Source organism: Alosa pseudoharengus, unplaced genomic scaffold (genome assembly GCF_046254945.1).
Source record: "Alosa pseudoharengus isolate Yale_2024_CS ecotype anadromous, Long Island Sound unplaced genomic scaffold, YU_APseudo_1.1 YU_APseudo_1.1_scf_23, whole genome shotgun sequence".
Lineage (NCBI taxonomy): Eukaryota > Metazoa > Chordata > Actinopteri > Clupeiformes > Clupeidae > Alosa > Alosa pseudoharengus.
Genome location: NW_027468685.1, coordinates 26,982,487 through 26,996,269, shown reverse-complemented (window position 1 = coordinate 26,996,269; position 13,783 = coordinate 26,982,487). Strand labels below are relative to the sequence as shown.

Genomic DNA, 13,783 nt, shown 5'->3' with positions numbered 1-13,783 from the left:
ATTATAAAACATTATTCCGTATTTATGGCGAATTTACAATGCTTTGTATTCCGACGAAACAGCATAATTCTACAATCCCGAGCCTGTTAAATATTCAAAGTCATTCAATATTTACTCGCTGTCTTCGAGCTAGTGCACGAGGGGGCTTAGTTGTTGCAAACGCGACACCCTAATGAGATCTGCCAACAGAGTGAACAGCTAGTCTGAAAAACAGCAGCCGCTTTAAAGATGAGCAGAATGTCTGTTAGTATTTATGGGGAGTATGCAAATGCGACCGCTTATCCCACACTCCTCGTGTTACATGGCCCGATGTAGTGTGCGTTGGATGGCGCGTTTATCTTAGCAGTCCATTAAACCCGTGACAACAATCTATAGCGCCCAGGGACGTGGTATCTCCCAACCCCAGGCTGGAGCTTTAGACAGTTTACAAGTTGCCTCGCTCCCGCTTAGGGTCATTATCGGGGAAGGAGAGAGGGGGTTGATTGGGTGGAAAAAATGGTAAGGCCATCATTTATGAGAAAGCTTACCTATACATTCCACAACTCCTTATGCAAAAGAGGGTATGCATTGTTTTGAACTGCATTTGGCTAGTCATGAAATAGAATAGTGGCATTTCTAAAAATCTTTTGTATGATTATTTTACGCACAATTAGCGTGATCTTTCACGCTACTAAGGCGAAAGGTAGCGTGTCTGCAGACGTAAAAAAGCATAAATGTATAAGAATACAATGCAAATGCACATCAGCAATAACCCTTATAGGCATCTGGAGAAAGTGCTGAAGAGCTTTATGCAGATGTCATCATATCTGTAGCTAACGGTCTGCGTAGGATTCTGGGGGTCTGGTGTCATTTAGGGTGCCCCGGTAGCAGGACCCTCACATTGCCTACATAATAGTTAAATTTCACAGGACAACTATCTTCAGCTATCAGTCCAAAAATTATATGACGCAACGCGATACCAGTACCCAGGCCTCGAACATTAACAACTTCACAAAAAGTAGTTCAATGTAAATGCACTGTCAAAATGTCAAAATTAATATCATTCGACAAAAATACATGGATTTACAAATTAAAGAGTGCCGATTTTCTACCAGCCTAGTGTGCTGTTTTCCGTAGTATTTGAAGGATTACGCCGTAAAGGTCGCAAGACCTTCTCATATTCATGCCATCAACACCACACATAATGCTGGACCAGTCGACTGGTTTGCCTGTTGCGATGTTGTCAATGTCATCTCAACATCTTTACCCAATTTACCAGCCGTCACTGGTTGGTTAAGTAGTGACGAACAAAGTTTTAACTGAAGTTTTAGGACACGCAAATGCAGTTGGGGTAGTTCGACGTGGATGCAGATGTTTAATCACTTCCCTGATATAATTTGGCAGGGCGAATTCTGCAGCAGCAACATCCGACTGACGGGAAGGGCAACTGCGAACTTCATTTATCCCAAGACTAGATTTTACAAATAAACTATACACAGGCTGTGTGCGCCATATATGAACTCACCATGGGTCAAACTCGTGAATGATGCTCTCGAAACGAATCACAGCGAAAAGTCTTGAGCTGAACCCCGCCAGCCAGGCGAGGAAAAGTATCGTGAATGATAGCAGGGACTGCCACCCGGCTGGCTGCGTCAGTCCGCCGGAGAGGCCTCCCTTGCCACCCCCTCCTCCACTCACGGCACTGGCTCGGCTGTTCCCCAGCATCGAGCTCCCCGCGTTGGCAGATGCTTTGTGCTTGCTGCCGTCGGAGGCTGAGTGGTGCTCCGCCATGTTCGGCGTGTTTTGCGCTAGACGCGTGTTCAGGAGAGCCCCGTGTCTGGCTCTCCCTCCCCTTCTTTCCCCGCGCAGAGTAATTTTCCCAACGACGTATTCTCTTCCGTTGTCCACCACCCCTACAGTCCGTCTGTCGTCGGCACAGGAGCCTGCTCTCAGCACTTGCCTATGACGAGAGTGATCACATCCCTGAATCGCTCCCACTGAGAGCAGCGCAGCGCAGGCAGAATGCTCGGAATGAATCGAGCGATAAAGGGCGGGTCAAAAGCGCGCGATGACAGCCTTTCACAGTAGCGCAGGTACGGTGGCAGGGAGCGGAGGGATGCAACTGTTGTAACCTATGACCAATTGAGCAAAGGTAGGGCGCTGATAGACAGACTCCTTTTCCAATGGAATTGAGAGAAATTGAAAGGGGGCTATATAATCAAAGCCCGGCAAATAAGAGTGGTAGCAATGAAGAGGGTTTTGCAGCATTATATGTAAAGAATGCCTGCTGTAGCTTTTTCCTTTTGCAGACTAGAAAAGACATTCGCGAGAACAAAGGGGCCGGATACTCCGACTATTAATTAGAATGAATGGGCTGAAAAATGTGAAACGCTTCTCAAATAAAGTAAATACGGGCTATTACATTTATTTTGGGGGGACGACCTTATGTGATGATGGATTACTTTTCAGAAAATGCAATATCTGGTTTCCTGCGCCAGATAAGATGATTGATGTGGTTTCATCAAAATAATGCTTTAATTCACCAAGGGAAAATGCCTCGTGCTTTGTGTTCCATTTGAATGGTGCAATGACCTACCTAAAGAATGCACCACTAAACCAACAAATGCTGACCAATATACAGTATAAGGAATCAGACTACTTATGGGCTTTGCTCAAGGCGTTATGACATATTTATAACTAGGAAACAGTGAGTACCCCACCAATGAAGGCCGTGGAAAAAGAATGTAGCTGTTTGGAACATGCACGTTTTATCCTGTCGCTGTGTGAAGTATGTTTTCTTGTAATGATATCCAATCATATCCAAAACACACACTGACATTACAACCCCAAGGTCACAAAGTGAGACAGCTGAAACATTTGTCTCTGTAGCAGTTCTAACCTCAAAGTAATTTCACCAGATTTCTTCCAGAATGTATTTTCACTAGCCTATATGTTCACAGAATGTGGAGTCAGCTAATCTGACTGGGATGTTTGCAGTGTAGATCTACTTTACAGGTGATTTATTTCTGTTTTATCAAGTTTTCTTTCCTCATCGACTAAACATAAATATTATTATCTTTATTATTGTTGTTGTTGTTATTATTATTATTATTATTATTATTTTCCATGGAATCTCTTTTCCTTCATACACTGTCCGAGGTATGACAGTCTCAAATCCTTTTTCTGTAAATGTAAAAAGCCTGCATCCATCATGAAATCCCATTAGTTTGAACTGTGTATACTGTAGGAAGCTTATCAGCCTCCATCAGCATATATAGACAGACTGTAATGGCATCCATGGAGAGAGAAAGCTGCTGTATGCCTAGAGAAAATGTTTAGAGTGTGGTCTAGGACTAGCATGGAAACATGGGATAGGATGAAGAATTACACAGAGAAGTGGGAAATAGAGATGGATAGATTGTGGGAACGCCTGACAGCATGGGCCATTAGTAAATTAACATTATCAACAAGGCAAATGTGTGTATATGTGTGTGTGTGTGTGTGTGTGTGTGTGTGTGTGTGTGTGTGTGTTTGGGGGGGAGCATTTGTAGCTGTGGCATGGGCTTATGGGCAGAGTGAGTGTGGTGGTGTGTATGTGTGTGTGTGTGTATATGTGTGTGTGGGGGGGTGACAGTTGTAGGAGATGCAGGGGGTTAGTACAGATTGTGGAAAAGGGAGGACAGAGAAGCAATTGAGTCAGGTGTGCAGGAGAAAGTCACAAATGGCAAATTACCTTTTCAGGTGCTCACAGAAATCTTATTCTCTAGCGACTCATACAAAAGTCGGGGTTGGTGGTGGGGGGGGCAACTGGCAGTGCTCTATCACCAAAACTCATTGCTTCGCTTCTCATTCATGAGCAGGGTAGACGCAAACTGCACAATGGGCCCATTAGGTGGAAAAGCGTGACCTTTGTATCAAAGGCAGAGGCAGAGTGGAGAAGATCCTTCCAATGGTGGCCATTGTTGGAGATGAGATGAGAAACGAGCGAAGAAAATGAGGTTTCTGTTCAGGGGTGGGAAAAGGGCCTGCCTGACAAGGCTCTGGATCCAGGGGCTGGCCTCCTCTATACGCGTGTTTAGTGTACAACCCTTTGTGATTGCAGCTTCTTTGGAGAGGTTGGCTGTAAATGCCTGTCTAGAAAGTGTGTGTGTGTGTGTGTGTGTACCTGTACACATTTATGTGTGCATGTGTGTGTGTGTGTGTGTGTGTGTGACCAGTATGCTCATGAGTGTGGCAAAATCATTCCCTTACGTGTGTGTGTGTGTGTGTGTGTGTGTGTGTATTTGTGTGTGTCTGTGTGTGTGTCTATGATCTGAGAGAAAGAAAGTCAGATTGTCTTTGTGTCTAAGAAAAATGATTTGTGCGCGTCTAAGTCATCAGTTCAAAACCACTCCATCACATTACAGTCTTCACTGAAGTGTGCCTGCTTTGACATAGATGAGCTGAAATCTACGAATGCCAATTCACAATCACTGGTAGGAAAATAAATACATATTTGATATATGAGTTTGAGAGACCCCAACCAATTATATGCAGACCACATTTGAATCATAAGGCAGATGTAATCTTGAGACAAAATCTGTTTTTCCCAAGACTGGTAATTGATGCACACTACGTCCCTGGTAGAAAATTGCACACATCTGTATCACAATGAAAGGGGAGTGGGCATTTGAAAAGGCACTTCAGTGGTAGATTATTAAAATGATAATAACTTTCCAGATAGCACCTGGCTGCTAGAACAAATCAATTTGTCTCCTTTGAACTGAAAAACAAAAGAATGATGTGACGTGTTTCTCTGAAAAATATCAAAATAACTGTGAATAACTTCACGAGCCCCTGCCCCACTCGCCCATCACTGCCAGCATGTTTTTTATTGGCTCTCATGTAGCAACAACACACAGACAGCAAAGACATGCCCTCATTAACATCAGCATCATTGCCCATTGGAATGATGATTAGACTATAAATGATGTTAAACTATATATCACAGAACTAGAACACCTTAAAGACGCGCATGGCTATGGTCCGTTAGGCCTACCTAGTTAACACGGGAAATTGTCAATGATAATCTAAATCGCGCATCATTCAGTGTACCCCCATTGACTGCTTTTACAGTGTTGAAATATTGGTTAGCACGCTAGGTATTGAGCCAGCAACAAAACACATTCAAATCAATACAGGAGATGGCTGACCGGCTATAGGCTAAACCCTATCATGTACTCACTCCCATGCAGTGTGTTGAGGCACTGAACGGACGCATGAAGCCTATTTAATGTCTTATAAATTCATGTGCCCCTTTTGTGATAAGAGCTTCTGTTTGTGATTGACAGCGCATTGTTCCATCTGAACAAAAAAAGAATCATCAGCCTTAATGAGCATGCGGACAAAGGTGCTGAATAGCATACAGCTCAAGGACAGGCTGACCGCAGTGAAACGACCTGACGGGGGCAATCCGAAGGATCCTGAAAACCTGAACAGCACTTATCACCGCCAGCACACCTTCCCCTCGCTGAGAAGGGAGTGACGAGCACAAGAGGCTAACAGCCTATCAGAGATAACGTAGTGCTGACAGGTAACCAAATAGAAAATAGGTAAACGGACACAAACAAGTAAACATAATAAGGAAGAAGAAAGTAGAAGTAGAAAAGTAAGAAAGGGGGAAGGGAAGAAATGTTGCAGTGCTGAGACAAGTGAGAGCGATGCGTACGAATGCGTATGAATTTCACACGCACACACACACACACATACACACACACACATACACACACACACACACACACACACACACACACACACACACACACACACACACACACACACACACACACACACACACACACACACACACACACACACACACACACACACACACACACACACACACACACATACACACACACACACACACACACACATATATGAATGCATATTTCCGCCACTCTCCTCGTCAAGTGCTAGTCGTTTCTTCTTAGAACTATTTTATTTTGAGCATTTCTAGCCAATCACTGAAACATTTCCCATCATTTATTAAACAACTTGAGGCAATTTGTGGCCTTTTATCTTATTGCTATTCCCCTACAATCCCCAAAACACAGACAGAAAGGAAGAAGGAAAGAGTGATTGTCATTTCTACATCCTGCAGATATTCTTTGACATGCTGCCCTTTGAGTGGAGTGTGTGTGTGTGTGTGTGTGTGTGTGTGTGTGTATGCCGTGTGTGTGCCTTTTTATTTGAAAGAAAAAAAAAATCATGGTATAGTCAAACTTGACAACACATAGTTGAACGATGAACACGTCCACAATTGGGGCTGCAAAAGGGCAGAATCTTTGGCAGGCTGAATGCACGCTTCCTGCGTTGCAATAACACCTTTCCACACTGTGTTGACACCTCTGAGTAAGATGGGGGTGGAACAGTTGGCACAAGGGCAGAGGATGAGGCAGATCTGCATGCTTGAGAAAGAAACAGGAAACACTCTCATGGAAAAAGTCAGCAGAATAATAATGGAAAAAAAAATGTGGGTCTTCAGTATTAGCATTCAAGCAGTGAACTCCGTACTGTAATTGCTTATAACAGATAGGGCTAGAAGTCAAGTTCTGTACAGCATAGTTCTTCAAATGATTGCCCTGTTAAGTGACACACTGCAGAGCTGCATGGTCCACGGTCTATTCTATCTTGAAATTAAAATGTAATGACTATGGGAAATAACCATGGAAGGAAAGTGAATGTTGATGAGACCAGGGACCAGGATAAGTCCATTTTGACAATCCAACTGGAAGAACAGAGCCATGGAGGATGCATTACATGGTTATTTTGTCGCGTAAGATCACTGCTGTTATGCTGACCACATGTTTTTCCTCCCCAGACGAGACAACTTCCAGTCTGTTGCCATGACACCCGGTCTTACCTTATTGGCGACCTAGTGCGTTGTGAGTCTCGGCTGCTCCTGCCTCTCAGCTGATGCTGAGGAGGGAGATGCTTGCAACCCCAAACACATGGGCCTGACACACATACAGCACACACACACACACACACACACACACACACACACACACACACACACACACGCACACACACACACACACACACAGACACACACACACACACACACACATAAAGTCCACACACGCGCACACACACACACACACACACACACACACACACACACAGACACACACACATACTGTACACACTAGTAACATCGATATTTCCCTAAACAATTGGACAAAAATACATACAAAGAGTGAACACAGTTAGCAACAGGCGTTTTTTCAGAGAATGCTTGAGCGGTATAAATATGAAATCATGTGCAATCAGTACTTATCCGTCAGTATGTACTGTACTTATTTGGAAACAGTGTCCCTTTAACATATTGAGATACTTTAAAGGCACAAGGGAGTCCTAATCATTGGGATTAGGTCCAAAAGTGTATAGAATGACCTTGTTTGAGTCAATGAGATCGACTCTAATTGGTCAATTCCCCTGTGCAGGGTTGACTACTTACTGTAAGCCCTGTCCATCATAATGCTTGTAGTCTCACATAGGTCAGCAAAGGTTGCACAGGTGATCTCTATAGACCGGTTTCAGGTCCCTAACAACCGTCGTTAAGGACGAACTCGGAGGACAAGCAAACCCAGAGCCGTATAGCAATACATTGAGAGAAAGACGCATAGAGCTTGAAAATCGTTACCTTTTGGCAGAGAAAAGCAGATAGAAATTCCCCTGTGTGGTACAGGAGACATTTCATTTTTTTGTGATGTGTCCGTTCAAAGCTAAAAATGTTTAAAACGCCAATAAAGTAGGCAGGCCTATAGGTGCTACGAAGCATGCATTATGAAGCTACGAAGTTATGCCACAAATGTTATCTTCATGCTCAAGAGGAAAAACTCAAGTCATGTAGGCTAAATAACATAGGGTTGTGACGTTAACAAAGTGTTTTTTTTTATCATATTCCTCAGCATATCATTTTAATGAGAGACTTATGATCCATGAGAACGGAGGCTAACGTTAGCCTACATTTCACGCAAATGACAATATGTAGGGTAGCCTAAAGTTAAAGTTGACACTCCATTTGAGTTGTTTGTTTTAAGAAAGAAGACATGGGCTTGTAAGTAACGTTATTGCATAGGCCTACTATAAGGTAGCCTAGTTTATGGCTAATCCGTCATAGGCTCCTGTCCTGTCAGTTAACATCCAGCACAATGCATTTTGTGCATTGTAACATTATTTCAGTCAATCGTTCAATGTGTGGCCAGCATAGGCTACTTTATCAAAGTAATTATCCTCTGACCTCAGGGGGAAATGATTGTCCACCCCTGTCATTATGTACCCTTTGAGTAGGTAATGTTCTCACTAAATCTAAATTAATTGTTTCTGCAGTCGAAGCTCTAACGTTAACATTAGCTTAAGCCTAACCTAACTTCACAGTGACTGGCCACATGTTTAGCCTACCTTCCTTAAAATCCGTTGCTTTTTCATAGGTAAATCCGCTACACCTCTAGATGAAAACAATCCAGACTCGGCTACACCGAAATGTTTCGGCAATATGTTTTTATTCTTCATCTTATATCAAGTTCAGCCAGCTTGTTTTCTATGCGCTGTCAGTGTAAACAACTAGTGCTTGTCCTCCGAGTTCGTTCTTGACTACGGTTGTTAGGGACCTGAAACCGGTCTATACCATAGACAGTAAAAGAAATGGACGAACAGACTCCGTCGTTTTCAATGGGAGGGCACTGAGTCAAATAGAAAGATTTTTCAGTTGGTCCCCCCAGTACTGCGCAGACTCACACTTAACTTCGTGACGTTAGCCATCGAACTGAATCTTGTAACTCATATGATAGATACACAGAAATTCTTCTCACACTTCCTTCGCCTTCAAAGTCATCAAAGTTAAACATTTATTTATGTATTATTATTAATATCATCCTCACCAAGTTGAGTTAATGTTGAAGCTACCATACATGATCATCTTCAAAAACAGTCATGCTAAAACAAAACAAAGTTATAGCCTTGAAGCTAATCTTCTTTCCACTTTTCCGACCTACGGTCAATCCATCGAAACCTCTGAAATGATTAGTGGCCTTTTTAAAAAAATTAGGTTTACTTTTTTATTATTATTAGGTTCCCTCTGTGTAATGCTTTACCTTAACATACGGTCGTGTATGCTAGGTTTTGCTCATGAGTTACCGTCATAGACAGTAAGGTGGACTGAGCTTCTTATCCAAACAATACGGTTATCTCCCTACGGCGCGAAAGAGAGATTACGTCAAAGCTAGCTTCCCTCCAACCGAACAAGCTAACCGTTCTTCTTACGGTTAACCAACGTTACGGACGAGGTAGTGGAGTCTGTTTTGCCTTTGTAGTGTTTATGTGGATTACACAGAAGCTACAATATCGGCACAGGATATATGTTATATGAAGTTATGGTATTTCAAAAAAATCCTACAATGAATGGACTTCTATGGGAGTTAGCAGAGAGGTGGTCCCTCCAGCCTACGTCGATTCTTCTACTTCCGGGAATTCGCCTGCCCCCTTGGTCTATACCAACACAGAGTTTTAATTACAGGTCATCTCTATGACAATACAGAGTTTTCATTACAGGCCATCTCTATGCCAATGCAGAGTTTTCAGCAAAGGTCATCTCTATGCCAACACATTGTTCAGCACAGGTCATCTCTATGCCAACACAGTGTTCTGCACAGGTCATCTCCAAAGATTGTCTAGTTAGCTTTATCAACTGTCTTTGTCATCTCTATGCCATCACAGAGTATTCAGCACAGGTCATCTCTATGCCAACACAGAGTATTCAGCACAGGTCATCTCTATGCCAACACAGAGCTTTGAAAGGTTTTAAACTCTGTTACCAATAAGTTCTAACACACACTGCAGTGTTGGTGGTCTCATCCAGCCTGGCCTGACCCTCAGACCTGGCATGGCACACTCACCTGGGCACCAGGCTTCAGGTGGGCACGGTGCCACAAGGATGATGTGCCAGCGTGAACCTCACTGCTCCTTCTGTACACCTGGCATTTTTTAACCTTGGGGTTTGTCATTTCAAACCTCTCAAGCCTCCAGAACTCTGTGTGAGTGTGTGTGAGTGTCCGTGTGTGTGTGTGTGTGAGTGTCTGAGTGCTTGTGTATGTGTGTTTGTGTATGTAAATGTAAATCAGGTTTCTAGGCCAAGTATACTTGCGTATACAAGGAATTTGGTCTCTGCATTTATCCTATCCGTGAATTAATGAACACACAGAGCACACAGTGAACACACAGTGAGGTGAAGCACACACAGACCCGGAGCAGTGAGCTGCCTTGCTACAGCGGCGTTTGGGGAGCAGTGAGGGGTTAGGTGCCACGACTGCCCACATGTGTGTGTGTGTGTGTGTGTGTGTGTGTATGTTTGTGTATATGTGTGTGTGTGTGTGTGTGTGTGTGTGTGTGTGTGTGTTTGTGTTTGTGTGTGTATGTTTGTGTGTGTGTGTGTGGGTGTGTTTGTGTGTGTGTGTGTGTGTGTGTGTGTGTGTGTGTGTGAGTGTGTTTGTGTGTGTGTGTGTGTGTGTGTGTGTGTGTGTGTGTGTGTGAGTGTGTGTGTGTGTGTGTGTGTGTGTGTGTGTGTGTGTCTGTATGTATGTGTATGTGTGTATGCCTTTTTGAGTGTGAGTGTGTGTGCACACTCCTGACTCCTCATCCAATGCAAATGCAAATGCCTGAAGCCAATAAAATGACTGCGGGTAATTCCATTAGAAGGGTGTCAGTCTAAATAAAACCGTGACATTGAATTAATCAGCGGATAATTTAGAGGTGATTTTTACCCCCTCTGATCCCTTGACAGATGATTGACGGTGAACTGTGATCGAGGGGGGGGGGGGGCACCATACGGTGAACTTGTGATTCAGCCTTCGGTAGAAATTAATTATTCAAATCTGTGTCGGGGAAACAATGCGCCGTTTGATTGGGAGGAGCGACTGAGATGTTGCCGATAAACACTCAGAGCACTGCCAGTGAGCAAAGCCGGAGGCCCTGCGGTACCCCTCTTTGTGATGCCCCTCTCGCTCTCTTTTCATGCCAAAATTGAGAGGTGGAAAGGGTTGCTATTGTATTTTTCATGAATGTTAAGCTCCCAACTTCAAATGGTGCACAGATCTGCCATTTCCTGGGAAAAAATCAAACGAAAAAAAAAAGAAAAGAAAAGGCTATTGACAAATTGAAAGTACAACTCCTTTGATGAATCAAGCTAGAATCCTGACTTTGATTTCAAACTGCAGCGGGAACCCTGCCAAGTATTTATGTAAATTGTTTCAATACTTCCCATTCTCTGACACAGAGAAATTAATGGATAAAAAAAGAGAAAATGTGATGATAAAGACAGCTTACAAAAGAAATACACAGGCAGAGAAAGAGGAATGAGAGAGAGAGAGAGAGAGGATGGACGATCATCTCGTCTTTAAATTTACAATTCAAATGAGGTGTTGCTGTCAAAAAAAAGTACAGAAGGTTGGAAGAGGTTGTGGCATCGGCTCAAACTTCAGCCTAATCAGCAGAACACAGAAACACTTGTCAGAGGTGCTGCAATAAGTGCTCATCCTCTCTGTGTGTGTGTGTGTGTGTGTGTGTGTGTGTGTGTGTGTGTGTGTGTGTGCGTGTTTCAGGCTGCGTAATTAAGATGTCAATGTCAGACTCTGATTCAAGTGTCAAGGCGGCCAGGGCCACAGCGAGTTTGCGCTCGGCTTCATTCAGAGTTGACGGCTTCGTCAGCAACACGCTCTGCTCGAGCATTGTTAGGAGATGAGTTCGAGGCTGTGATACGTCTCGGCTGAGCTGACGGCCTGCCATCGGAATTGAGAAGTCTCGCTGAAGCGGTAAGAACACTGAAAACTTTTGCCCCTGAATTGCTCCTGTTGAAAAAAAAAGAGAAATATTTCAGTGGAATTTGCTCTTACCAGTTTTTTCGATCTGCCTTAGCAGAGTAATGGGACTGTGAGAGAAGACGGAGATTTAAGGGGATAGAACACTAGATAAAGCCTGCTGTGACCGTCTCTCGCTCGGGCTTGACCTGAGGGTTGACTGCCCACACAGCACGGAGCCTTAGAGTGGACCGGTGTCAAATCAGGGCTTGGCCTGCGGCAGCCTCTGATGGGGTACATTAGAGGTCATGGAAAAGTTTTGAAAAGTTTTGAACAGTTTTGAAACGTTGAAATGCTTGAAATGTTGTCAGTGGAAGTTGGTGGAAACCCTGTTAGATGTGTTATGGGAGGCCAACCCTCAGGTCAGATCGAACTAAGACAGACCACACACAAACACGTCTTAAAACAAACACACTTCCAGTAGGGCTGGGATTAAATGTCAGAAAGACAGATTAGGGTTTGCCCACCCAAAGGTAATACAATTTCAGGAAACACAGACAAAAATATTTCATAGAGGTAACAACACACGTTTCCTTTGCTAACAGATATTGAGGTTCAAATTTAATGTAACAGACCTGGTAAATCTTTGCTTCAAACTTCTCTTCAGAACTACATTTCTTGGCTGGCTACTATAGTCTGTGAGAACCTAGACAAACCTATTATAGATTTGAGTTTGCTCTGCAGGTCAATCTGGCAAGGATGCCATTGACACCCATTTCCAATATTCCAAAAACCCAGGCACCAATCACGATCATTTATCTTCCATGGGGCGGGCTTTATATAATGACAGATACAGCAATGCATTCAATACAACCAATGGCTATGTTGATAGTAACATGTTTAAACAGATATGGATGTGTGTTTTCTTTAGAATTGAGTAAACAACTGCATTTAAAACCTTTCTTTACAATATAGATTTGATTGCTGCACTTCTGAAACGATCTTGTAAGAGTTTAATGCACCAATTTAAGTTTAATTTCACTGCTGGTCACTCCCCTGGAAGTCATTAATCAATAAAGCCTTTCCAGACCCACTCTTAATCTCAATAGCAATTTAAGAAGTGGTCTGGTGTTAATCTAATGACCAAAGTAGGAAATCCATCTAAGCCGACCCCAGTAACCATCCATATTGAAATCCGTTCAGACCCAATGCCCTCTTGGACTCTACCAGTCCACTGGTGCAAAGCAAGTGTAGGTAAGACTATATAACAATTCGCTACTTTTTGAGGTATGCTTCTATACGGAAACCTTCAAATTAATTTTAATGATATATGGTCATGTGACGGACAGATACACACGTGTGTCAATTCCACCTGCTGTCCAGGATCTGCACTGTGCAGTTCTGTCATTGCTCATCAACTTTATTGCCAAAATCACTAGTTGTCATGTTGGCATGTAGCATTTTGGCACGCTTTTAGCAGTGTCAATGGTTTAGCAAGTTTTTGCATGCCTTTTATGTAGCTTCTTTTAGACCAAAACCTGCATAGCGTTGATTTAGATGTACCAAGGGACATAAGAATTGAGACAAGGACATTTTTGATTACTTTGTTGTCCATTGTATAGCAAAATTGGCCACCCACCATGGTCTAAGCCCACTCAACAACCCCCTCCCCCCTCAAGGTTGGACTGAAGAATGTCTTTTCTAACTGAAAAACTGAATTCTAACTAGGGAGACCATGATCTTTTTAAAGGAACACGCCACCCAAAATCAGTAGTAATATATGTTCTTACCTTAACTTTCACGAGATGAGTCATACCTCTCCCGCGCCGGTAGGTGCACTCAAACGCTCTGTCGCGCGGCGCGAATGTGTTAGCATGTTGCTATGCTAGCGGGCTCTGTCGTGGCCGTAGAGAGAGGAACATAGCAGTAATCAAACACCTCCATTTTTTCCCTACTTAAAAACAGTT

General features: G+C 43.2%; 1 protein-coding gene across 1 annotated transcript in view; it reads right to left on the bottom strand.

Moving 5' to 3' along the window:
- Positions 1-1,887, bottom strand: part of LOC143140984 (dolichyl-diphosphooligosaccharide--protein glycosyltransferase subunit STT3B-like) — a 128,921-nt gene extending 127,034 nt beyond the window's left edge. The window contains exon 1 of the mRNA XM_076302178.1: positions 1,505-1,887. Coding sequence (XP_076158293.1) covers positions 1,505-1,770 — 266 coding nt within the window. The 5' untranslated portion in view covers positions 1,771-1,887. The remainder of the gene's footprint in view (positions 1-1,504) is intronic.
- Between the last annotated feature and the right edge of the window lie 11,896 nt (positions 1,888-13,783).